The 27,649-nt window shown below is 39.7% G+C and overlaps 1 protein-coding gene across 6 annotated transcripts in view; it reads left to right on the top strand.

The window, feature by feature from the left end:
- The window catches only part of CRIM1 (cysteine rich transmembrane BMP regulator 1), a 301,489-nt gene that overhangs the window by 218,887 nt on the left and 54,953 nt on the right, over positions 1 to 27,649 (top strand). For 4 of the 6 annotated variants that reach the window (XM_084625219.1, XM_084625220.1, XM_084625221.1 and 1 more), the window contains one exon: positions 17,076 to 17,232. The exons of the other annotated variants lie outside the window; for them this stretch is intronic. In XM_084625219.1, the coding sequence (XP_084481345.1) occupies positions 17,076 to 17,232 (157 nt within the window). The remainder of the gene's footprint in view (positions 1 to 17,075; positions 17,233 to 27,649) is intronic. 6 annotated transcript variants of the gene reach the window in all.

Genomic DNA, 27,649 nt, shown 5'->3' on the forward strand with positions numbered 1-27,649 from the left:
TCAGTGGGCGGAATTCCACTGTTCTCCCGCTCTTAGACCGGGCTCTGGGCTACAGTACCATGTGTATCAACCATTCTTGCCCTGCATGTCCAACTGAGTTTGGGCACCTGCAGTTCTTCCCTTTAGGAGGCTGACCAGTAATACAGTGATCAGGCAGCCTTCTTAAAACAAAAATATTGTTTATTTTAGCAGTGGGAACAAAGCAGATTTGAAAAGAGTAAACACTCTACGTGTGTGTATCTTACCTAAATGTTTAGCATCCATTGATGGCAGACTAGGCTGTCCCAACTTTTCAGACACTCCTCAGCAGGGTCCTGGACCTTGGTCTAGTTCCCTTTAAATGACTACTGCCCTCTCTTGAGAGAGGGTCCCTTTTTAAATCCCTGCTACAGTTCTTTTGTTCTGTCCTCATGGGCCTTTTCCTGTCCTATTTAAAATCAGTTGTTCTTCATATGCTGGTCCCTGTGTGTATTCTACTCTGGGTACTCCTGTGCACCATGTGCCTAAGAAGATTTTTGCTAGTAGTGTCTGCTGGTCTGCACTCTTTCCCTTCTTGTGCTTTGATCTGTGAGTGTAAGGCGCAGTTCAGATTGACCGCCTCTCCAGTTCCTTCTTACTGCTCCGTGGTCAAAGATAGAACCTTCCAGTGTCCACAGAGTTGATTCTCCGACATTGAACATGCAAGTATTATAAATTCTAAATAACATATATAAAAAAAGTCTTAGTTTAGTTTAAGTAGTTAGATTTCAGGGAACACCCACACCACATGCACACAGTCTTCCCAGTATGGGACTCCAATTATGCCTGGGACTCTGGGCATCAAGAACTGCATCTCCTGCCCTGTTTCTTCCCAGTCAGCAACAACCATCAGAGGTGCCTCTGCCTCAGAGAAGCTTATATATCTGCTAAATGTAGCATCTGTCACTCCTACCTACCCTGAACCCATCAAGTGTAGGAGGTTCAGGGTTAGGAAATACCTCATGGAACAGGCTCTGAGGTCCCAGTTGGATCTGGGCTGGGCAGACCCCTCCCCCCCATACAGCTGGCTGAGAGATTGAACGCATTACCCAGCACTGCCACTTTGGATGGAGGGACAGGCAAAGGTAGAGGCAAGTACTCCTCATCTCAGGCTCACCACCAGGGCAAGAAACCCTCTCTAGGGTTTACAGAAAAATACCGCTCTATTTCCACTTCTGAGAGGGGATCTGATTTGCCCATGTGCTATTGAGGTCAGGTGACTCTTCGCGCCTGGTTCAGGGAAGCTCAAAAACCCATCAAGGTTGTGGTTAAGAGACCCTCCTCTTCAGCACTTTCTGTACTGAGTAAAAAGAGGCATGAGCATAGATAGAGCCCTGCTAATCCGCTTTATATCCATGGACCATTTTTGCAGATTGCAGATCAGATGCAGATAAAAATTTTGTATGTAGAGCCCTGCAAGTCTGCAGATATCCGCTTTATATCTGCAGATGCAGATATCAGTGGGTCATTTTGCAGATCAGATGCAGATACAAATTTTGTTTCCATGCAGGGCTCTGAGCATAGACTGGTATGACCATTGGTAACGGCAAAGAACTGACCACCATCCATACATCATCAGCACTGACACGCACTTGTGAGCTGACACCAAAAGTTCAAAGAGAGTAGACACTTTGTGGTGATGATTACACAGCTTTGGAGAAAATCAACATCTTTTCAGATCTGAATCTGAGCTGTCTGTCAGAACTGATTCTTACAAGGAAGATCATGACGCTATCAGTCCATGAGCTTTATGAAAGAAGCTGGTCTGCTATTCCCTCTTGTGGTTGGGATATTTCCTCAATGGTTTTGACAGCACTGTCTTTGGCGATGGAAGCCCACATTTTCTTCGGCAGTTCTGCTATGGGAAAAGGACAGTGTCACAGGGTGGGCTGTTGCTGCATCCACCTCCAACCATGTGCTGCCATGCCATACTTAGTTATGGGGGTTTATTCTTTTAAGGCACTGGTTAACAAACAGAAGGCAGTCTTAAGTCAAAACCTGGCCCCCAGGCTTTAGGGCCACCCCTTCCAAGGGTCTCCGGCTTCTGGCAACTTTCTTGCCTCCTCCAGCTCTGATCCCCTCTTGGAACTGCAGCTGTGGGATTGCTTCCTTGATTCCCTGGCCCCATTGGCTCCAGGGACTCACCACAGGACTTAACTCCCCTCCAGTGTGGCCTTTGCTGCTCTGGACTCAGCCTGCCTCAGCCCTTCCTCCCCCTAGCTGCCTAATAGCAGCCCTTTATAGGCCCAGGTATAGCCAAGTCCACTGTAATTAGCTGGATTGAGCCCAGCTGCTCCAGTCCAGGAGAGCTGGGCTCAAGCTGTTCAGAGACCAGCTACCCTGTGACACTCATCACCTTCTCCAAGAGACATCAACCATGATGGGTCTCAGGAGATTCTAGAACCTCTGACGCAACCTGTGTAAGATGGGGTATCCTCTTTAGAACTGATAGTAACCTATGCCTTGGAGTCCACTTCAACCCATGCTGGATCCTTCTCCATACTATCCACTTTGGTTACACTATAAAGTTTCTCTTCCTTCACCCTCCAAAAGCCCGTTCCCCGTCCCTTTTCAAGGACCACTCTCATGAGATGATACTTTATAGGAGGTAGACTTGCTACTTCTAAGGAGAGTCATAGAGCCAGTACCATCTCAACATTGATGAAAGGGATTTTATTCCAAATATTTCCTAATCCCCAAGAAGAAGAGAGGATGGAGACCCATATTAGATCTCCAGTACCCTCAGTACCTTTATCAAGTGTGACTTCCTGCATGAACAACACAGGCCATAAGACTTCCACGAATTAATTCCTGCTTCAATTCCAATAGATGTGGGTGAACTAGAGCATATCTCTTAGGGGGGAGAAATCTGTCACAGCTATCATCAAGCTCCCCCTGCTGGACACTCACCAGACTGCTGTGTTTGGAGTCCACATGTTAGATCTATGTACTTTTAAACTTTCCTGAGCCTGGATCTCTAGGCGCACACTTTAAGTGCAGATTCTTTTTCTAGAACCCACTTCTGAGACTGCTGTGGTCCAACTGCCGAGGTCCTGTGACTAGAGTCCATTCTCTCCACCCCCTCCTAGTTGCTTAAGCACATCCTTCAGATTTCCAACCTTGTGGACACTCTTGTTGACACTTCAGTCTCTGTTGGTCCTATAGTCAAAAAGGTCCCCTCTGCTATGAAAGCATGCCCCTTTGTTCTCTCTCCTATCCCCAAAGCATCCTTTTTTCCTTTTTTTTTTCTTTTCTTTGGGGGGAGGGATAGCTCAGTGGTTTGAGTATTGGCCTGCTAAACCCAGGGTTGTGAGTTCAATCCTTGAGGGGGCCATTTGGGATCTGAGGCAAAAATTGGGGATTGGTCCTGCTTTGAGCAGGGGGTTGGACTAGATGACCTCCTGAGGTCCCTTCCAACCCTGATATTCTATGATCTATAAACACTGGTTTCCTTACTCAGGTTGAAAAAGGCTAACACTGGCCCTGTAACTATTATTTAATTAATTTGATTTCACCCCTTATGATCTAGAAGCCACGTCTGTCCAGCATTGGCATGTTCTAAAGGCAACTGTTGTAGCTGTCAGACTAGGTATAAACTTGTCCTTGAAGTATGTTATATCCAAGGCTCCCTATAAGGATTTTTTGAAAAATATTCTAGTTTTATCATTTCTTGTACTGCTTGTGTTTTAGTCAGTCCCAGCTGTATTCCAGCTGCTGCTAGCGTTTGTCATAATTACATCAGCTCCTGTTTAGCAAATGAGCTTCAGTTATATTGATGCATTTTTCTTAATTCTCCAACAGCCTGTGATATGGTCTTTCTAAGACTTAGCCACATCACCGCATTGTTAATGTAGACTCTGACTCTGTCTCTGTCCATCATCCTTTATGAAACATTTCTAGACCAGAACTTTTTCCAATATGGAAGCCAAAGTATGTGTTACTTGTGGAAGTGGGCCCAGGTAGTGAAATTTGGATATAAAACCATATTCAATTCCACACTTTTCAAAGTTCAGGCATATTCATATTCATGGTTCTAGTATGCCCATTACATCAACAGTATTACAAAGTTTGGATCTGGGTCCCCACTTTCCCAAAGTTAAGGGGGATTCAAGCTCGGTGTTTTGGTTTAGGCCAATCTGAAGTTAAATGTACACATTTTTTTTTTTGTTACTTAATTGTGTGTGTCTAAATTCATCTGATTAATCCAGTTTTGTAAAATATTGTGCCTCATATCTCATTATTTTTCTCAGTAATGCTCCTACGTTATATTCTCACTGTGTTCTTTGGTATCCACGCGCATTCTGAGTGTCCTGATACCTTTATTACACATGCTATTGAATTCACCCAGTCTGTGGGCTACATTTGGCTATTACTTTAGTTCACCACTATCGTTCTTATAGACTAACAAACGTATTGGAGCATAAGCTTTCGTGGGTGAATACCCACTTCGTCGGATGTGTGTAGTGGAAATTTCCAGAGGCAGGTTTAAATATGCAAGCAAGAATCAAGCTAGGAATAACGAGGTTAGTTCAATCAGGGAGGATGAGGCCCGCTTCTAGCAGTTGAGGTGTGAACCAAGGGAGGAGAAACTGCTTTTGTAGTTGGCTAGCCATTCACAGTCTTTGTTTAATCCTGAGCTGATGGTGTCAAATTTGCAAATGAACTGAATCTCAGCAGTTACCCACATGAGGAAATAAGGAAACAGATCAACAGAGCCAGACGTGTACCCAGGAGCCTCCTGCTGCAAGACAAACCCAAGAAAGAAACCAACAGAACTCCACTGGCCATCACATACAGTCCTCAGCTAAAACCTCTCCAATGCATCATCACTGATCTACAACCCATTCTGGACAACGAGCCCTCACTTTCACAGGCCTTGGGAGGCAGGCCAATCCTCGCCCACAGACAACCCACCAACTTGAAGCATGTTCTCACCAGCAACTACACGCTAGACCATAGTAACTCTAACTCAGGAACCAGTCCATGCAACAAACCTCGATGCCAACTCTGCCCACATATCTTCACCAGTGACACCATCACAGGACCTAACCAGATCAGCCACACCATCACAGGTTCATCCACCTGCACTTCCACCAATGTAATATACGCCATCATGTGCCAGCAATGCCCCTCTGCCATGCACATCAGCCAAACTGGACAGTCCCTACGTAAAAGGATAAATGGACACAAATCAGATATTAGGAATGGCAATATACAAAAACCTGTATGAGAACACTTCAACCTCCCTGGACACACAATAGCAGATTTAAAGGTAGCCGTCCTGCAGCAAAGAACTTCAGGACCAGACTTCAAAGAGAAACTGCTGAGCTTGAGCAACTGCTGTGCTGGAAATGGCCCAACTTGATTATCATACACATTGTAAGGAGAGTGATCACTTTAGATAAGCTATTACCAGCAGGAGAGTGGGGTGGGAGGAGGTATTTTTTCATGCTTTGTCTGTGTATAAAAAGATCTTCTATACTTTCCACAGTATGCATCTGATGAAGTGAGCGGTAGCTCTCGAAAGCTTATGCTCAAATAAATTGGTTAGTCTCTAAGGTGCCACAAGTACTCCTTTTCTTTTTGCGAATACAGACTAACACGGCTGTTACTCTGAAACCTGCTGAGCTTCAGTTCATTTGCAAATTTGACACCATCAGCTCAGGATTAAACAAAGACTGTGAATGGCTAGCCGACTACAAAAGCAGTTTCTCCTCCCTTGGTGTTCACACCTCAACTGCTAGAAGCGGGCCTCATCCTCCCTGATTGAACTAACCTCGTTATCCCTAGCCTGATTCTTGCTTGCATATTTATACCTGCCTCTGGAAATTTCCACTACATGCATCCGATGAAGTGGTTGTTCACCCACGAAAGCTTATGCTCCAATACGTCTGTTAGTCTATAAGGTGCCACAGGACTCTTTGCCACTTTTACAAATCCAGACTAACACGGCTACCCCTCTGATACTTGACACTATCATTCTGTTTCGCATTTCCCTTAACTCTTGTCTCCAAGGCACCTGCACTCTACTTAGGGCATGCATTAACAATGAATCATGTCCTTCAGTTGAATGGTATATGTATCCCCTGAATGTGCCAGGAAATTGCTTTTCCCAGGCTGGAATTGCTGCTGCTTATCTAGTCTGTTTTGGTTTTGGACCACATTGGTATTTCACTGTTTTAAAAATAAATCTAATCATCCCCAGCTTTTCACTGGTCTTCTCTCCCAGAAAAGGCTATTTACTGTAGGAGCTATTTAAAAAATAGTTTGTCTTTACCATTATGCTGTATCCTCCTTAATCTGCATGTTACCTGCATCTCAATCAGTTCTTCATAGGCTTTCATCACCTCTTTTTTTCATAAGTGTTGTCTTCTGCTTCAGCTCTTTCAAAATCTTCCATGTCATCAGTATTGATTTTGCTCCTGTGAGCAGTACCGTCTGTTTCTAAATGCTATTTTTTTTAGTCTTAACTTGTTTTGCACTTCAGTATGCTGTGCTATCATTCTATCCATTGCCCCTATTAAACCTCACAGCTGTGTCCATATCTTCCATTGGCATTCAAATCTTAGTGTCCTTTAAACGCCTCTCCTGATAAGCACACCATTGCAAAGTGATTTTTCTTTTACCTTTTGCACAGTTTTTACCATATGATGAAAAATTTGTATGATATTTCCCACCAAAAAGGTTGCACTTTGTCCCAAGTTCACTCTTCTTGATTAGTTATTTCCTGAACACACATTTCACTTTCTGCTTCTAGGGCACAAGCCCAAATTTTGCCCTGTGTTACATCAATGCAGCCCCATTTATGTCATTGGGTTATATGGCTGTAGTTGTGGGCTGAATTTATCTGCCGTCTTACTATTTCAGTCTTTGTCCTTGATTTTGCAGGATATTCCTCAAATGTTACTCTGTGCTTTTCACTTGCTCTCTAGCTTCTCAGTTTCTTGTATTGCCTTCCAGGGCTAGCTGTGCTTTTCAGAATGCCAAATTCTGCAATCTTCATTTATAATGAAAAAACAATGAGGAGTCCTTGTGGCACCTTAGTGACTAACGAATTTATTTGGGCATAAGCTTTCGTGGGCTAGAACCCACTTCATCAGATGCATGGACTGGAAAATACAGGAGCAGGTATAAATACATGAGAAGATGTGAATTGCCTTACCACGTGTGCAGGTATAAATACTTGAAAAGATGTGAATTGCCTTACCAAGTGTGAGGTTAGTCTAACGAGACTAACACACTTGGTAAGGCAGTTCACATCTTTTCATGTATTTATACCTGTTCCTGTATTTTCCAGTCCATGCATCTGATGAAGTGGGTTCTAGCCCATGAAAGCTTATGCCCAAATAAATTTGTTAGTCACTAAGGTGCCACAAGGACTCCTCATTGTTTTTGCTGATACAGACTAACACGGCTACCACTCTGAAACCTGTCACCATTTATAATGAGTTCACTGTGACTGCTTACCATGAGTAAGGATTACATGGTGTAGCCAGCCAGCCAGCCCCCCCCCCCCCAGACCAGCATTGCTGGGAACACAAGGGAGCCAAAACAACAGGGCACTTAACATCAATTCCAGCACAGCCTTTGAAGCTGTGAGAAGCACAGGTGTGCTGCTACAATGTGCCTCTGGGAACATATACAACGATTAGGCTCCCAGCAGACAGAGAAGCTGTGACAGACATGGCTCTTAGCCCCTACTAAATAGCGTGATGCACACACCCCAACATCCTAGGTGGGAAAATATTTACCCTAATAAAAGGAATGTCCAGTAGTCGAAACTTATTGTTTCTCTCCCTTGCAAGTGTAAACTACTCTTGCGAGAGCTGGCGTCGCCCAGACAGACCAGCCCCAATTTGGCATAAGAAAGGAGAAAGAGAATAAAGGAGTACAGAGGTATAAGTATGGGACCTACAGCACCATGATTTTTGAGTGCTTTTCACTATCTATCTGCTGGTCAGATAAGTGACAGCCTCCCAAGGCTTCTGCAGCTAAGAGGGTCCCTAAGCCTTGTCCCTTATTCGTCTTTCCGCGGAATTGAGTGACCGATCCTGGCTTGGCACCGCTGGAATCGAGAGATGCAAGGAGGGTAAGAAGCACCCACACCTGATCTCCTATCTTTAGTGTACACATATTTTGAAATAGAGCTCTATACTTTGTTTTCTTTGGGATTGTGGCTTCAGTTTTGTAACTTGTTTGTGTGTGTAACATCTCTACATTTAAATAAGTAGGCACTAGCAATTTTGTAACCACATGATTAGAATCTAGTTTAATAAATTTTGGTAACCATTTGTGCATAAGCCTGACTTGTTTCTCTGGTTTACTGTAAAGCAGCCAACACAATTAAAGAACCTCAGCCGTTTTGGCTCTAAAGCCTGGCCATTAGGTGAGAGTACTAAGAGCCTAGCATTGAGTTGTGCCGCCTCCACGGGGCAAACTCTTGGGGCGCCTGTCAGTCAATCCTGACTGCCCACTGCGAAGGAGCTCTGAGCTCTAGCAGTTAAAGTCACGGGTGTTTAGGACCTTGGGGCATCCGTCAGCCTAGCCCGGGCTGCCCGCCGCGAAGGGACAGTGCGTCCTAGAGGTTAAAGTCACGGATGGTATAAAACGGGCATAGCTGGCACCTCACCAAACATCCTTGGCCATCGGCTAACACGTGGGCAGCCCTGAGTAAGCACTTTTGTACCTTGTTGATGCTATGGATCACCTACTCTCTTATCAAAGAGGTTTGTGTGATCACATACTTGCAAAATAATACTTTTAATCTCAAATCTATAATAGAATTGTCAGTGACATAAATGGGCTGCTGTACTCAATAATGAAACACATGGCCCGCATGTACTGTATATCCGATACTTTTTCATTTAGAGAACACTATGGAACAAAATTGATTTTGATGCCTAAACTATCCAGTCTTTTCACTAACAGTTCAAATACATTGTACTTTCAATTGCTTGAACCACTGCCATCATTAACATGGCAACTTTTTGCTCATCTGTGTTTTTTTTTAGTTTGTTTTGGTTTGGGGTTTTTTTGTGCTCATTGACTTTTAAGTGGAGTAAAAAGTCTATCTCAATATTTACCATTTGCTGTCCATGTTTCCTGTAATTTTCAGAGCTTTTAGGGTTTTAATTACTTCTACTGTGCTCTGCTTTTTGCTCTTCTGTTGATTGTTTGTATGGGATTGCTGTCATACAAACACGCTCTTGCAACACATGTGTAGTCAGTGCTGTTAGACATTGAGCTATGGGAATATGTAGAACATTCCTTTTGCTGAGTGAAATACATTTTTTGAGCTAACCCAGAAGACTTATTAGTTTAAAGCCCCGGTAAAGGCCAGATTTCTCATAGGAGCTACTTTTGGGTGTACAGGTGCAAGCAGATTCTTTAGCAACATTCTGCCTGAATCATAGGAAGGTAGAGACCAGTGCACCTGCGTGGAGGTGCTTTCCTTGCACCAATGGTATCTCTGTCATTAAGTTTGCCATTCAACCATTAGGGGGGTAATCATTTTACCGGAGCACAGATTCATCACAGGAATCAGAATTAAAGCTAGTAGTCAATATTGCATTTAGAAGAAGACGATCATCCAGGCATATAGGTATGCCTACAGACTCAAAGATGATCTGCCACTACAGCAAGGCATTTGTTAAATAATTTTGGTGCTGTGGCTTTGACTGGAATGGAAAATTAGTGATTTGAAATAAACAAAAAGGGTATTTCATTTATAAAAGCAGGAAATTAGTGGTATGAATGCTTGCTTGTGAAGAAACTGCTAGAAATGTAACAAAAAAGAAGCTGAGAGCTGGAATCATTACAAAGGAAATATTTAATTTAAGGAATGTTACTCAGATCTTTATTATTGTAAATCAGAAATAACACATTGCACACTTACAGGTTTCCTCATGCAATTTGTGCATCTACATGTATCAATTTATAAGGCTATTCTCAGAATAACGTATTCAGTCAGAGAGCTGGGAAGATGTTAAGTGTGAAAATCATTGGGATCAAATCCATTGTCTTTTTGGGCATCAGATGTTTGTTAGGGGATATTTTACCTAAAATTACAAAGTTAATTCCAGAATATCATGCTGTTAGAAAATGTAAATATTTTGAAATTCAGATTTTAAATATTTATTCAAAAACATAATCCTTTATTGTAGTGTACAATAAAACATATAAAACTTGTTCCAACCTTTTCTTTTCCCTTACACACAAAGTATGTTTAATAAAAATGCTGATTTACAGAAATTTGACTAATGGGAGTGTTTGAAATACATAGAGTTCTCAGAAGGTTTTTCCATAGATTTTAATTTATCTATTTCAGTATTTTCGATCAATAATATCCTTCCTGTCAGTATGAAAGCCTTTTGATAACCTGATTTATGTTAATGTTAAATGGCAGTTCAATAACAATTATTGAATTGCTGATTAATATTGACTGAGCCCTTACCTTAAGTGGTGTTGGAATGTCCCAGACTTTTCTGCACTGATAACTTCTATGTGAGGTCAGGATATCTAGGCCACTGGGCAAATATGGAAATATCCCAGGAAGGTTTGAGTTCAGCACATAAAAGCATATACTCATTGTTTAGAAAGCGATCAGATTTGTGGACAGGGTATTTTGAGATCTGTGTGGATTCCTCTGATCTCTTGGAGGCCCTAGCAATTTGGTATGATGCCTGTGTATGGTATAGAGACAGCATTAGTAATTTTGGTGATGAACTTTTTAGTAATGGACAATGGTCACGTGTCCATATTATTTTTGTTAAATACATCAACGATGTTTGATATAGCTCAGCATGAGGCGTTTTAGATACTGTTATAAGATATGATAATGATGGACAGGGCTGATCCTTCCATGGCTCTATTTCTGAGAGGCAACAGGGCAGCTGGGTAGCTGCTCACCCATCACAATGGCCCTCTGATGCAGGAAGTATCCCTTACATCTTTTCCGTTTTGCCACTCCTCTTGTTCAAAATGTGTATTAGTTTGTTACAGGCAGTTAGGCATTTTTTACTACAGCGTTGTCCACATTCTGATGGAACTGGACTATATGTTTCCTGTATATCAAATTGCAACATTGTTTTTCTTGCTTTCCCAGTGTTTGACTAAGATATAGGATCTTAACTTTTCGAGACTGAATCTTGAAAAGATTGAGACGATGGTTGGCATGGAAAGCAACTTGAGGAAATGGTAATGGCTGTGACTTCCCTCAATTAATGGATTCATAAGCAGCTTGGGGTATTTTTGAAGCCCTGATCACTCTTTGATTCTCAGGTTACAGCAGTGGCTCATGCCATTACTTTTTCTTTTTATCTACAATATCTGGGAGAAGGTGGCCTTTCTATGATAATGTGGAGTTCACTGCAGTCAATCACACTATTTCAATTTTCATGTCTACAATGCTGCAGTGTTCTCTGCTTCTTTGTGTCTTTGAAGACCTTTGGAAGCCTCAGCTAGTACAGAATGTGGTAGGTCACCTGTTAGTTCAAGTTTGGAATAAGTGCATTACACCCGTGTTCTGCAGACTGCACTGATTTCCCGTCTGCTTTCAGATGACATCTGTTCTAATAAATACAGCCATACATGGTTTCTGATCCAGCTAGCTTAAAAGCTGCTGCTTTCTCTTGGTACTACCATAATGGCTGAGGTCAAATGAGGCACTTTTGCAGACCATCCTTAGATGTGCACTTTTAGGGATAGTAGAGTATTTATAGTGGAGAGTTGTTGGCTGTGGTTCTTGCTCCTTCTGCTCTTTGCCAGAGCTCATCGTCACTTATCTGCAGAGCATGGCAGATCGGACAACTTTCTAGTAAAGTAGATACATATATTTGTATGAACAGTAATAGTAAATGGGCAATATGAACATAATAAATGTCTTAAAAGAACTTCATAGTATACAAATTCATTGAGTAATCAATTAGTAGTAATATCAAATAGCACTTACAAATGAAAAGCCTTTCAATAATAAATCACCACTAAAATTATTAACTAAGAAAATCTGCACTGTGTTGACACTGGATCTTCCAGTCTATACATCAGATGGCATATAATGTTTTTAGATTATAAACTTATTAGGGCAGGATGTTGTCATCCTCTGTGTATGTTACTGCGTTGAGTTCGTTGATGATGCTGTACAAAATAGTATAATAGACATCTCTACTAGCATGTGCTGAGTTAAGATATAAAATGCTAATCTAACACTGCTGTCTAAAAGTGATACAACGAACTAATCAAAGCAAAATATAAGAAAGAAATTGTTTGCGCATCTCCAGTCCCAAATCATGGCTGAGGTTAAGCATAATGGTGTCTTAGGGCCTGATTCAAAGCTTATTGATGTTAATGGAGGCTCCAAGAAAGAATTCTTTTGCCCTCCTTCACCACATTTCATGCAAGATCTGCAGTATGTTTAAAAAAATTAAAAGTAACAGTGAAAAAATAAAATAATAAATGACATCCTTAAAAGATGACTGGGATAATATGTTTGAATAAATTAAGAAAGTGTACAAACCACAATATTATATTTTCTTTCTGCTTCCATTTCTTTGTTCCTCTCTTTTTTTCTCCCACATTCTTTTTGGCTATATATTCCATTTTCTTTCTCATGTGTCAATTTCAAATTTCTCATGCTTACCCTAGGCTCACTCCCTGCCTCCTTATTCCTGCCAAGACAGGTTTGGGGCTCAAAAATTGATTTACAAGATGCTTATGTTCACTTGTGAATCAGATCTTCCCATCCAAAATATCTACACTTTGTGATGGGAGGAGATCAATATCAATTCAGGGTCCTCTTTTGGACTCTCTATGGTAGATGGAGTATTCACAAACTGTTTTTGAGCAGTAGCAACATATATGAGATGTCCTAATATCTACGTACCCTTACTTGAACAATTGGCTTATCACGGTGTCCTTACAGGAGGACCTAGCAAAAGCTACATCACAGATATGTATCTTGTTCCAAACACTGAGGTTCAAGAAACCAGGTCAAGTATTGTATTGGGGCAGTTCTGCATTCTCAGAAAGACAGAGCTTTTCTTCCAGAAGAGAGGCATTTCCAAATCTTTACAGCAATAGCAATAATACAGGAGAACTTTTGTCAAGCAGTGATGTTTTTCCTCAAGTTGATGGGCTTTATAGCGTCAGCCACACAATTTAACTCTGTACAAATTTCTTAAGATGACTCCTCTATAACATTGGTTAGCAAGATGCTGTATTCCAAATAGAGACCGCATGTTTATGACATTGACACTACCCAGAGATGCCTTCCTGTCACTCATATGGTGGACTCAGTGTTGCGATGCCCTCAAAGGGATTGCATTCAACCCCTAGCTGCGTCAGCTACAGTCACCTCCAGTGCTTCCAGTTGGGGCTTATTAAAAGAATCTAACAAGTGACTGGCATTCCAGGGAGAAAAAATTGCTATCAACATTTTAAAATTTAGAGCAATATATTGGGCTCATAAGTACTTTCTCGCTCATCTGCATGGCAGTGTGGTTCAGGTAACGCCTTAGAATATTACAGCAGTATTTTACATGAAGAAGTGGATGGGGGTTGTGGAGAGAGACGTGTTATAGCCACCTGTGCAGAGACTGTAGCTCTATAGGAGTGGTGCACAGTACACCAATTTTTATCCTGTAACTCTCTGTCTTGCTGACAAGGACAATATGCGGGCAGATCAGCTGAGCAGAGGCTTATATGATCAGCACAAGGGATCACTCAAGAATTTAGAAGTAAACATCATCATCTTTCTATGAGTGTATCCAGAGAGAAACCTATTTTCAACAAGACACCACTCCAAAGGTTTTATTCCAGAGCAAAAGCAGACAACCAGTCTATCTCAGCAGTACTTCTTCAGGGCTGGTGGTAGGGATATTCTCTATGCATTCCCCACAATTCGTCTAATGCAGGAAGTTCTCAGGAAAATCAAGCAAGACAAAGCCAGGGTTATTCTAATAGCCCTGGCCTGGACAAGACAATAGTGGTTTTGGATCTCCTGCAACTATCATAAGGAATTTCTATCTTTGCCTGCAATTCCAGAGCTTTTGACCAGAAGAGAGGTTAGATTTGCTATCCAGACCCAGATTCTTTCCATTTAACACCATGGGCCACAGGACTTCGGAAAATCTGGAACTGTTTAGAAACAGTACAGGAGATATAGTTGTCCTCCAGGAAACAGTCAACTCACCTATGTTGTCATAAATGGAAAAGGTCATCTTTTTGGAGAACCAGCTATAACAGAAATCCATTTTCAGCTTCTGTTCAATCCATACTGGAGTACTGTATTTCAAATCCTTGGGGCTCTCCATGTCATTGGTAAAAGTATATCTCACAGCCATCTCTGCTCATCACAGCTTAATTGAGAAAAAGACTATATTTAGCCATGATACAGTAAAAAGGTTCTTGAAGGGGCTAATGAATGTCTACCCTGTGGTTAGAGAACCTCACCTGCATGGTCTAGTCCTTATTCATGTTCTAGTCTTATTCAGCTCATGAATCCTCCCTTCAAACCCATGGGAGAATGTTCCCTATTTCAGCTCTCAATTGAGACAGCCTTTTCTATACCAATTATATCCTCTAGAAAACTGAGCAAGCTATAGGCTGTCATGGCTGGACTCTGCCTCTCTCCCCTTCTTCCCCTCCCTCCCCCTCAAAAGTTATTCACAAAGATAAAGTGATCCTTTAGCCAACCTGAAATTTCTCTCAAAGGTGGCAACAGAATTCAATCTTAACTTACCAAGATCTTTCCCTAGGCCTCACTGTCACTCAGTGGAGGTTAAGCAACACTACTCAGATGCTAAGAGAGCATTGATCTTCTATTTGAGTATGGCTAAGGAATACAAAAAATCACCTAGACTCTTTGTCTCTTATAGGGAAAAGAGTAAAGCTCGGGCAGTCACATGCCAGTGCCTTTCTAAATGTCTGACTCTCTACTGAAAAGTGTTTATGAACACACACCTGTGCCTCTTCCAGAAGGGCTTAGAACACACTCAGAGTGAAGAACATTCCCTGGCCTCCCTGAGGGCTTGTCTACACAGCAAGTTACCGCGTGGCAAGCCAGGATGTGACTCCACAATGCTTCAGCTTGCCACACAGTAACTTCCTATGTGAATACTGCTACAGTGCAGTGAAAATTTTCATATTGTGGAGGCTGTACTCCAGGATTTTCACTGTGTGGTAACAGTGTCCACATGATGAGTTATTGCTCAGCAAGTTGGGGTGCTGTAGATACAACCTCGGCTTGCCACTCAGTGATTTGCCATGCAGACAAGCCTTCATTTGTCTTCCCATATTCAAACTCTGTAGAGCTGCCATTTAGAGCTCAATTTTTTCACAAAATATTGCTGTTTACATCTGGAATCTGAATCTGATAAGCAATTTAGTAAAGTAGCATTACAGTATCTATTTAGCTAGGTTTTTTTGGTCCCACAGTCCAGAGGGAGAAGTGCTGATTGCCCAACTCCCAAGTGGGAATATGCAGAGGACTCGCAAAGAAAAAATTAAGGTTACTCACCTGTAACCAGAGTTCTTCACGATTACCTCTGCACATTCATATTCCGCATCCTCCTTCCCCTCTTCCTTAGAGTCCTAATTTCAGTTTTGCCTTTGAAGACATGATGAAAGGAACTCATCTGGCAGGCAAACCACACTCCCTTTTTATAACCCCATCCTCTGAATGAGTAATAGGTGACACAAGAGCTCTGCAACAGGCACTGCTACTAGAAAGTTGTACTGGTCCAAGCCGCACAATTCATGTATTCCAAGAGTGTGAATGTGCAGAGGTCGTCTCGAAGAACTTCAGTATAGGTGAGCAACCTTCATTTCTGTTCTCTTTGTGTATGTCTGCATTGACTTGCCATCTGGTCCATTCTTCTCTTTCTGATTTCTCTCTTCCTATATTTCTCTTGTCCTCTTTTTCATTATTGCTTTCTCTGTGGCTAGTCATTTCCCAGGTCTCTTCCTCTGTTTTACCCTCTCTAAATTAATGAATATTGTGTATTCCTGTTTTCTCACACACACACCCCCAACCAATATATAAAATGTACATTTCACCATTATGCCACACTTTTAAGTGTTAGGAATTTAGTAAAGGATGTGCTATTCTCCATACCACGGAATCATGCCTAAAAATATATAACAGCACAGAAAAGGAAAACTGATTATATATGGATTCATACACCTGATGGCTTGGCAATGTCTTAGAGTGTTTTAAACTGTTTTTCCCCCCATGAAGAAAAGCAAACTTGTTATTCTCAAAGTAATAAAGGTTTGCTGAAAGTGAACATAAGTCACACCCTCTTCCTGACATCACTACACTAGATGTAATCAGATTCCTCCAATCCGCTATCTTTTTTTTTTTATTGCTCCCACAAGAGGCTATTTAATCATGCTATTGGACTCCATCTTCAAGCTCTTTTACTGTGACTTAATCCAACAGGTGTATTTAAGATTAAGTCACCTCTTTGGCACTGTAGTAATGTGCTTTTAGTAGGGAGGTCTTAATACTCAAACAGGTGACAGTCAACAGTGTAAATAACAAATAGAGATCCTTAATAAATAATAGCTCGTCCAATTTTATTTTGGATTAATACTGTTCAAAATAAAATACATTATACTGCACGTGAATCTGTTAAACAAAAATAAAACATAGACGGTATGTGGTATTACTGACTTTTTGTGGATATTAATTTAATGTGGCATGACTCATGAATGTTGGACTCAGTTGGAAAGTTTACCTCTCCCTAGCAACTCCTTAAATATAAGGTGCCTACTCCCAAGTTTTTGTTTGGAACCAATAATTATTTAAAAAACAAACACTCACTATGGTATTCTGCAATACAGGTCCAAAACACGGTAGTAACACGGATGCAAACTGCAGTGTTTGGGGCCATAACTGTAGAATCGTAGAGGAATATTAGGGTAGTTGAGGTAAAAATGTTAGTAGTCTTAACAGTTAAACCAGTAAAAAGTCAAAAGGAGGAATGTATATAGATACATTTTTTCTGATATGAACAACAAATTTTCATTTTGTGCTAAGCTGCATGTGTTCTTCACAGGAGAGGAGCTGTGTACTGGCCTCATATCAGGGTGTTCCTTGGACTGTTCCTTCGGTTTCCAGACTGATGTCCACAACTGTGAGATCTGTCAGTGCCGTCCAAGGCCTAAGAAATGCAAACCCATAGTATGTGACAAGTACTGTCCATTTGGATACTTGTACGTATTTTTATTCTGAAAGCATATTTATCATAATCCATGTGCATATAAAATATGCAAAATCCATGAATATTTATTTATATATGTTTATGTTCTGTATGAAAAATGGGAGGTATGCAGAGAGGCAGGAATGTACTTATTTGATAAGTGTATAGTATTCCTCAAACAGACTTGGACGAAGTTGTGAAAATGGATTTTGATCACCAGACCAAAAGAAAATTCAAATAATCAAAATAATGACTAACAAAATTATAAAAGCAGAAAAGTATCTTTTAAAATAGTTTTAAACAGTCTTTGAGAGAAAATTTAAAGTACTGCATAAAATTTACCTTTCATGTTGCTTTTTAAAAATTTTATGCACTAACATTTCTAATATCCCCTCCATCTTGTAACTTGCTTCTTTTACTCCGTTGATCCCGTTGTATTCGGAGTTGATCTTTTTATTATGACATAACAGTAGCTTACCTGAGCAATCATCTGCTCTAGTCTTCCATTTCTTTTCTGCCAGTTATTTCCTGTGGAACACTAATGGAAAGTCAGTCTGTCTTCTGTCATAAGTGTTTCTAAGTGTCACTGACACCTATAATGTTATCAGACACCCTCTTCCTTAAAAAGAAGTAATGGTGGGTATATTTTTTTTCATCAGGAAGAAGGGATCCTGCAGCAAATAGGGCAATTATTTTGTCATAGGTAGAGATTTCTTTAGAATCTGTAGATATGCAGACATTCGGTGTCCTCAGTGAAGGTTTAACCAACGTGCTCCGGCCCTTCAAAAAAGACATAACACCAATTTATAGGAACCAACATAAATTTCACCCTCTCCCTTGCTTAAAGTTGGTAGTTTTAACCCACAATATCTAACCTTCAGATACCGTACTTAGCTAACTCCACTACTGTTACTGCCCTTGGCAGTTTATACTTGCATTTCTTTAGTTCCTGACTTATTCTTTTTTTCTCCTTTTACTGAATTTGGCACTGTATAATCTCTTAATAATCTTATACACTGCACTATAGTTCTTTCTTATTTCATATTTTCTTTAATCTTTTTGAATAATCAAAATATGGTGCAGCCTAAATCATCCAAACATTTGAGACACATCACAGACTTTAAGAAAAATGGAGATCCAGCTCTGTCATGGTCTGACAGCAGAGAATTTAACCAATGCTAGAATTGTAGAGGGAGTGGGAGGGTGTACAAACAAGTGGGTCAAACTCACAATACTTAGTGTTGTCAGATGAAAAATCTGGAGCAGACAACTCTCCTGCCTCCTTTTTTTTTTAAATATATGTTACGGGCTTGCTTCTCCCACTCCCTAATTCAGCCATTGAGTTGTATTGTACTTATGTGAATGTATCAGTGCAGTTGCCCTTTTTTATTGTTTATATAGCACTATGCAGGTACATAGTGCTGTACAAATGGTGAAATATGATAAACATAAGACAGCTCCCTGCCCTGAGGACCATGCATTGTAAAAGCACAGGAGGTACAATATTTTATAATATTGGGGGGGACTCCTAAAACCTCCACAAAATAGTGAATGTGCGTTTAAAACAATATTTATTTTATTTCTTTGGATTTCTAATCACACTAAAAAAGAATGCCTTTCCATGTGCTTTACGTCCTCCCTGACAGGATTTAAAAGTATCAACATAAAAAACCACTCCAGTATAATTAATGTGAGCAGTACCATTTAATATAACCCATAAAGCATTGCTTTAAAATGTTATTGGATTTAGCTGTTTTTCAAGGAGGGTAGGAATGAAACAGAACACAGTGCAGATTATGCGAGTGGCTGTTCTAAGCATTTAGCAGCAAAAATAGGATTTATCAAGTCTCCACTGGATGAAGAAGACAAAGAGAGTAGGTAGACAGGCAATGTGGGTAATCTGTGGGTAGAAGGAGGGGGTGTAAAAGAAGATTATGAAAGAGATGTAGTTGGGGCAAAATTCTTTTTGAAATTGAAAATTACCAGATGTGATCATATATTCCACATGTTCTCACCACTTATGGAGAACAAGAATAATTTTCACAAGTTGATATTTGAATCCTCTGTTTATTTTAATGTTGATAATTCAAAAGTACAAACTGAAATAATATTCCACTAGTGTAAAGAAATGTAAAAAATAACTTAATGTTACCATTAACAATGAAAACCAATAGGTTGTTAAACTTGTGTTTCATTGCAATTTGTAGCAAAACACGGAATCTGACTTTGTTTATGGTATAGAAAATGTCTTAATTGTGACATTCAGGTGCGCAGCGACACTTAAACTTTGGCACAGAATAAATGAAAAATTTTATTTACATTTTCAGATGCTGTGTTTAAATACTGTTATCCCTGATAGTATTCAGTAATTAGCAGTTATTTTTAGCTTTCTAATCAATAATGAACTATACAGAATAATCTAATATGCTGTCACTATAAAAAGGACTCTGTCAAGATGGTTAGATCTTGCTTTAACAGCTTCCCCATGTTACAGCTCTTAAATTAAGGACTGTAACATTGTTGCAGCACTAATTTAAAAAAATCAAAAAAGATAAATCCACAGTTTACTGTTATTGGGGCTATAAATACAATGGACATGTGTCTGTGTGCACACATACATTCTCACATAGTTCAACATAAAACAGCATATTTACACGTGCAGTTTACATAGTTTGTTTAAAGGGCAGCTCTCAATTTTTTAAAAAATTCAGTACTCCACCAATAATACTTTTTAAAAGTATATGATTCCAGTTCTTAATATAAAAGCTACAGTGTGGAATAATTGTTAAAATGTGGTCATTTTAAGGGCATGTCATTGTCTCTTAAGGCACTGCTGCAGGAAAGCACTTGCACATGAGCTGTAAGTGCTTTCCTGAGCCAAGGCCTAAATGTTCTCCCCCCACCCCTTCAGTTGACTCTCTTGATTTTGCTGTGGAGTGTCTAAGGCAATCAAGCTAGCTTCTCTTTATACTTTTTTTCCTTTATAAAATACTTCTACCTTCAATTTAATTTATTTTATTTCACTTGTAATCCTAACCTTGGATCATATATTGCAGTGTTTAAAACTGTGTACTATTGTGAGTTCTGGAAATGCTTATCATAATTGTTCTGAAATGCCACATATTGTGCTTTTTACTCACTGATGTGTGTTTTTATTTATTTACTTTTTATTTATTATTCATATTAATTTGCTAGTTTTACTGTTCTGTTCTTTTTATTATAATTGTATAATACATTTTTCCTCTAAAATGAATGTGTGAAAAACTCATGCTTTCTTAATGAGCACTTTATGGGATTAAAAGTTTTATTTGATCCAGTATTTTTTCCTTACTCTATTTTGTTTTGTTTTATAAACAGTAATTATGAGGGGGGAGGGGAAAAGGATACTTTATTTCAGTTTTGAGTGAAATACAGTAGGGACAGAAACCCACAATGAACATATTTATGCAACTTCTAAATGTTGGACCTTGGGTATTTAGGAAGAATTAATGTTGTCCTAAGGTAAGTAAATGCAGTAGATTTCCATTCATGATTCTTTACTCCCAGTGTGTGACTGGCGGTAACTGCCTTAACCAGAATCCACAACACCAGTGAGTGGAATATGTGTAGCTGCTAAGAATAATAGTCAGCCATTCCTCAGTCCATTTTTTCTTTCTACTTAGGACAGAGAAACATCTTTTGACTTTGCTGCTATATGTACATGTACATCCTTACTCTGTGAGAGTTTATTCATTTTTTAAAAAGTGAAGTCCTCTCTTTATTCTTATTGTTTCTACTGCTTCTTACTGTTCCATTGGTTTATATACAAATTAGATATTTGTCTGTGAGTTGAGTCTTTGATACCTGACTACTTTATATTTGATTGAGATGCCTCTTTGCTAAGGCTGAGTTTCATGGCAGGTCTCTGGCTCGTTCCTTCTTTTTCTTCTGGGTTGTGATTTGTTTGTTTTTTTGAGGCACAGACCAATGACTTCAGGAAGAGCCTAAAGTGTGATTAGCAGATGTCCGTCATAATGGTAATGTCTTCTCCCTATGGTGTCTGAGTACACACCTGGACACTCATTGATTCAGAGTCTCTAGAATGTGTTTTTAAATTGCAGGGACTTAGAGAGATCATATCAGGTCTGATTGGCTTTCCCTAAAATAGCCTGGAAGTCCTTAAAAATACTAGTTAAAAATACTAGTTAAATAACTCAGATGGAAATTGAGACTCTTCAGATTTGCCTGTTTAAAAGTAAGACCAGCTGAATAGACCCTACAGTGCCACTTTACCATTTGCGAAGCATTTAAATTAAGTCTGACGTTAAGGGGTACATAAAGGCATTAGATCTGTTGGAGCATCGACATAATTTCCTTGTGGCAGTCAACAATGACGTGAAGTTAAAATGGGAGTCTGCCCCCAAGAACCGGTCTACTTCTTTAGCTGAATATTTTGGCATATATGATACATCCCTCATGTATCCTCAGCATCTTGGATTTCCTGGGGTCTCTGCTCACTCCAGATCTACACTGTCATAGCAGAGAGAGCCCAGCATCAAAGACTGTGGATTGGCCTCCTGTACATTTTAATGAATGCTTTCTTCCTGCATGTTTGCAGCCCTGTTGACCATGTGCAACCAGTCAAGGCATCTTGCTCACCAAAAATCAGTTGGAACACCTGGCTCTTGCCACACAAAATCTGCTGATGTCTGTGCCTAAGCCATTAAGTCTATCAACATGTTCAGCCCGATTGATTGTGTACCGAAGGTACATTATATAAATGTTAAACAGTAATTGATTCCATCAGAGAGGTTGGCATTCTCAGCACCATCTTTCCTCAGTCTACGCCTTCACCTCTCCAACTAGCTGACTCAAGAGACTGAGGCAGAAAAAGATTCATCAGGTCAGTGCTATCTGAAGAAATCTTAACATCATACATTTCTTTGGAGTCTCTTTTCTGGAAGGACACAGATTCTTCCTCTTTCTAGAGAGACAGGAGGAAAGCCCATGAATTTGCTAATTTTCTCCCCTTCACCCCACCATGAGCAGAAAGGATGCTTTGAGAACATAATAAAAGAGGATTTGCATCTGATTAGTGTGTCTCTTGATGCCTATCTTGCAACAACAAAAACAGCTTCTTCAGGGATAGAAATTTGCAGGCATGCATCATTGTGGTCTTTTGGTCTCCTGCAGGAAGTGCAGCAAAATATGAGGACCTGTCACATAGAGGTAGAGAAATTTAGGGAAAGGGGTAGAAATTGAATGGATGGAAGAGAACAAAAGTAAGGCTACCTTCAATTCCCTGAGTTTCCATCATCTAGCATTCATATTTTTCATACCAGAGGAGGAATAAACAAAAAGCAGTGGCTAATAAACCAGGCAATGCCAGCAAGCCCAGCTTCAAAGATCCCCAAGACCCCAAGCAGAGTATAAAGCCACCCAAAAGCCAGAGGACTTAGTGTCTTCAGCATTATCCATCTCAGAAACAAGAACTTTATGGATTTTTAAAGGTTTGTTTAATCAGCCAGTTTTTACCATGGAAGATCGCCCTGTAAGAAGAAGAAGAAGAATACCTCCCGCAACTCCCAGTAACCTTGAGTCGTGGATCATCAAAATTATGTTGTAGGACAGCTCACTAATTTCCCCCTTCAAGCATGCACTCGAGTACAGCCCTGTCAAAAAGAATTCACATGAAAATCCAGTCCCTCTTTGACAAAAATGCCATTAAACCATACCATCAATTGCAAAAGGATATTTTATTCTAGGTACTTCTTTGTCAGAATTGGTGTAATGTAGGTTAGGGCCAAATAAATCAGCTGAACACTTGATGAAAAGAAAAAAGTAAGCCCCTTGATTGATTTTGCTATGAAATTTCCCAGAGCCTCAAATTTTTCTCATCTAGGCTTTGTTATTCCACTATCTCTTGGCAGAACATTTTAGTATTCAGGTACAGGTGATAGTATTTTTGTCATGACTAGAGAAGGTATTTTCTGACTTTGCCCAATTCCATGCAGATACACAGAGGAGGAGGAGGAGGCCAGGAGGAGTCTTCCACACGTTTTGCACCCTGTGCCGGAGCTGTCTCTAACTGTTGCACTTCCCCAAACATAAACACTGTGACTCCAGTGTCCACAGTGGCATAGGACATAGGACAACTCAAAGGGAATGGGGAAGGGCAGGATTATGGCCCCCATCTGCCTCTTCGCAAGTCGTGGTGCTAACTCCACAAGGGAGAGCACAAGTTGTACCCTAAAGAAGGATGGGTCAGTGGAGGAAGGATTATCTCAGAGTTAAGAGAATGAACTGGGACTCAGGAGATCTGGATTCAGTTCCCACCTGTTGCAAACTTCCTGTGTGACCTTATGCAAATCACTTAATCTTTCTCAATTCTTCATTTGAAAAATACTTCCCTCCCTCACAAAGATCTAGTGAGGATAAAAGCGTTGATGATGTTGTATGAAGCACAGAGATACTACACTGATGAGAGCCATAGAAGTACCTTGACAGACACATCAGTAGTGTCTGTGCACCACTGATACTCCAGGAGACAGTGTGTTTGTCTGAGGCACAAAGTCTCCTAGAATACTTGCTGCAACAGTGCACTTCTGCACTGCCTCTATGCATTTGTCTATACTGCGGCTGGCAGCATGTATTCTACTACGGGTAGACAGACACATGCTAGCTCTGCTTGAGCTGGTACTCTAAAAATAGTGTAGCTGAGGCAGCGTCTCAGGCTAGCCACCTAAGTACAGACCCATCTGGTCCTTATAGGTACATACTCAGGTAGTTATGCTGAACCGCCACCCATGCTACCCCCTGGCTGTGCTGCTATTTGTAGCGTGCTGTAGCTTGAAAAGAGCTAGCACGTCTGTCTGCTCAAGCTGGGAAGCATGCTCCCAGCTGCAGCGTAGACATCTTACAAAAGCCACTATTGAGCCCTGTACATGCAGCTCTGCTGTTCAAATGCTATAGTTTTGCAGGTATTTTATTCATTTATTTTTATTCCTAGTCATTAGATTGTTAGCTTTGTCCTTTCTTTTGTTCTTGGATAGTAAATTAAAATTGCATCCATCCTTTTGTTTAGCAGTTCCAGGCTTGGCATTCCATGTTTAATGTGGGTATTTCTTATATTGTTTCCTTTACAGCGGTCACCTTTTGTTTGGTTGGTTGGGTTTTTTGTTTTGGTTTGGTTTTCTTTTTTTTAACCTGGATACATTTAATTGTGCGCTTCAGGGTTTTTTTCCCCTGAAACGAGGCCTAGATTTGCTCTGCTTAAACCAATGGCTTTTCTAAAGCTGCTGCTGTTTTTCTGTATATGCAGATAACAGTTTACTATTACAAACTCTCCAGTTAAAACCACCACATTTTATAATTAATCACTGAGAAGTATTTTTTCCATTTAGCTGTGTAAACCATAAGCCATGACTCAAATGAATTAGCATTAGAAAATGCTAGATTAAGGATGTCCAATCTGAGGTTATATCAAACAGTTTTAAATGTTACACATACAATTTTGCTATGGAAGCTAGATTGGAAGTTAATGTCTCGGGTTGTGATAAAAATCCTTTTCACAAAAGCTACCAATACAGGGGACGATGTGTCTCTTCAAAATATCAAAATACTTAAAACTAAGGTTCCACTCTAAATTAGTGCTTGTAATCATTGTGCGAATCCCTTATGATGCCAATGATTTGCAGATCAAATGTGCTCATTATACAAGTAAAAGTATCCTTTTTTCTAATTGCCAGACCTGTCCATTCAAACTGGAATCTGAGCTATGCTGGGTTCTTTCCTGCTACTGCATCATCAGCAATAATAATAAAAGTTTTGCAGGACAGTTTATGCTCTTAGGCACCTTTGTAATTCATCTTCAGTGGGTTTGCGCATATGTAATTTACTGTAACTTAGGGAACAATTGTGTTGACAAAGCACAAGAAGGAATAGAATCCATCACATTTTCTTTTAGCAGTATTTCCTTATGTGAGTTTGCAAATAATACATCTGTCTGTCTTCTGAATATACACAGATCTCTCTAGCAAGAAATATAGTCCACTTTCAGAGTAGAACTACACTTAAAATTAGTTAACCCACTAATAATACATTCTTGGAAAATCAGAGTAGATACGTATTTCATATTAATAGTCAATCCAAGGAAATCAACTGAAGCTCATGCAGTATCTGGGGAAATTCAGTATTCAGAATAAAAGGTTAAATGTTAAATTGGAAGAATTGGCTGGAAAATGGTATTCTCAAACTTTGGATCTCTAAAATAAAGGAATTTTCATGAGTTTTGCAGAGTTAAAGACCAAATCAGGTTAACACAAGAATGCACACTGGCAATATCTAATGCTAAGGGACTGCCTAAAAAAAGATTTTTTGTAAATAACTTCAAGCACGAGATCAGAAATCTGTGGAATTTTTTATTGAAAAGAATAATACAAAATAGCTTCTGAAGTATGTAAATTTCTATTAAAACAGGTGACGAGAGCTTCCATTTTTTCTCTCTCTTCCTCCCCTCCCCCTCCCCGGCATTTGAAATTCCATTGTTTAGAACATAGTTTTTCTCTAATCAAGGATAAAGTAGCAATGCAAAAGAGATGTTGATTTACAGGTGATGTGGCCTAAGATTCCTCATAAAGTTTTCTGAACCGCTTTTCATCTGAACAGGGTAGATTTGAAAGACGGTAACAAATACTAGAGGTGTTCAATAAGCGCTGGTAGCTATGATTCAAATCCTGTTTTGCCCTTGAGAGGGCAAACAAAGCCCAAAACACAGTGGAAGCAGTGCAAATTGACTGCACAGAGGGAAATAGACTGTTAGCTGGCAATGCAGGGAAACTTTGCATGGCCTGTGCATCACGGGGCCGTTAAATGGAATAACTTGAGTGCTCACTGAAACGAGCAACGGTTGCACAATCTGTTCCTTATAAACTTATCACATTATGACTTCATCACTGAATTCAAAAAAAGATGGAATATATTCTTGATAGGGGCTTCTGCATGTTCCAGTGATTGTGGTACTCGTTCATCTAGGGGGTTAAAGGTCATATGAGGAATAGAGTACTGGATGTCATAAATTGAGTAGTTAAGTGTGCTTAGATACTTGCATGATCAGGCCCTAATTCATTAGTGCTATTAAAGAACTATAGCTCCTTACATGAAGAGTGCTATAGAAGTACAAGATATTGTATGAGGCCTGTGTCTAGAGGTATGTAGGGAGCAGTAGTTTCTACTCTATACATATAGTGTAGATGAGGTAGTTTGGGTTCATTAGTTTGTAGAGGAAAGATAGATTGGGATTATAGGTTTTCTGTACTGGATATGAGTAAGAGGTGAGATGTTGTCTTCCACTGTGAACAGTCATGTGAAATGGAGAGGGGTCTGTAGCTTATAGGAAGTGAATAGGAATTGGTTCTTTGATTTACATATGAACTATGTGAATTCAGGTATTGTGTTAACTATTGGAAATATTAATAGGACAGAGTGAAGGCAGAGAGTAAGGTGGGTTCTGATAAATATCGATAACGTTTTCTATATTAGTTGATCAAGTAAAGTTGACACAACTACATTTTTTAGTAACCTTATCTCTAAATTCCTACTATATGTCTTTCTTGTAATGTTGTTAATTTCAGCCATAGTGTTATCTCAACCATTTTTGTCTCAGAGCTGTCTTGAAGTTTAAGTAATTATTTTCAATAAGATGGGGTGATTTAAATTGTTGATCTAAATCACTTGGGTTTAGTTTGTTGTTTAAATCAACTTGAGGCTTTCTAAAAATAATTTTAAAATTTGTACTTTTGCACTTTAGATTAAATAAAGTATAACGAACTGAACTATAAACACTGGTTGGTTGGGGTTTTTTTTTAAAGTGCCACTCAGTAATTTCTTTTATTTGAATTTTACAAAACTGCTGGAGGCAAAAACGAAATATTGAAAATTAAAGTCCTGATCCTGCAAACAGTTACGCAGGTATGCAGCATTACTCACATGAATAGCCCCAAACTCAATGAGACTATTCATGCTTAAAGTTAAGCTAAAACTGTAGTTTAACAAAAAATTTAGTGGCATAAAATCTGTCATTTCAAAACAAAATTGCTTCAGGGTTAACAATGAAAAGTTATTTTGACTTTTGATATATTAACCAAGTTATTGTGGACTTCTTTAGACATGCCAAACAAAATTTTTAAAAATAGGAACCTTAAATTAGGCTCCTAAGCCCATATTTAGGCAAAAAGCACTGAGGAAAGCCAGTCTCATTGACTTCAGACTGCAAAATCTGGTAGAGCAGTATAGCCTAGTCAAAGCACTTCCGCTTTTTTGACTTGTGGAAGTTCAACATATTGGAAGGTGGTGTTGGTTGCAGATATAGCACAGCCTATGTTCTAATCAATGTGTTTGAGTGTGCATGGTTCTCAGGGTAAGGATGTTAATGAAACCCTGGAACTGTCTTT

This window comes from Lepidochelys olivacea, assembly GCF_965140295.1.
Source record: "Lepidochelys olivacea isolate rLepOli2 genome assembly, chromosome: 3".
Classification (NCBI taxonomy): domain Eukaryota; kingdom Metazoa; phylum Chordata; order Testudines; family Cheloniidae; genus Lepidochelys; species Lepidochelys olivacea.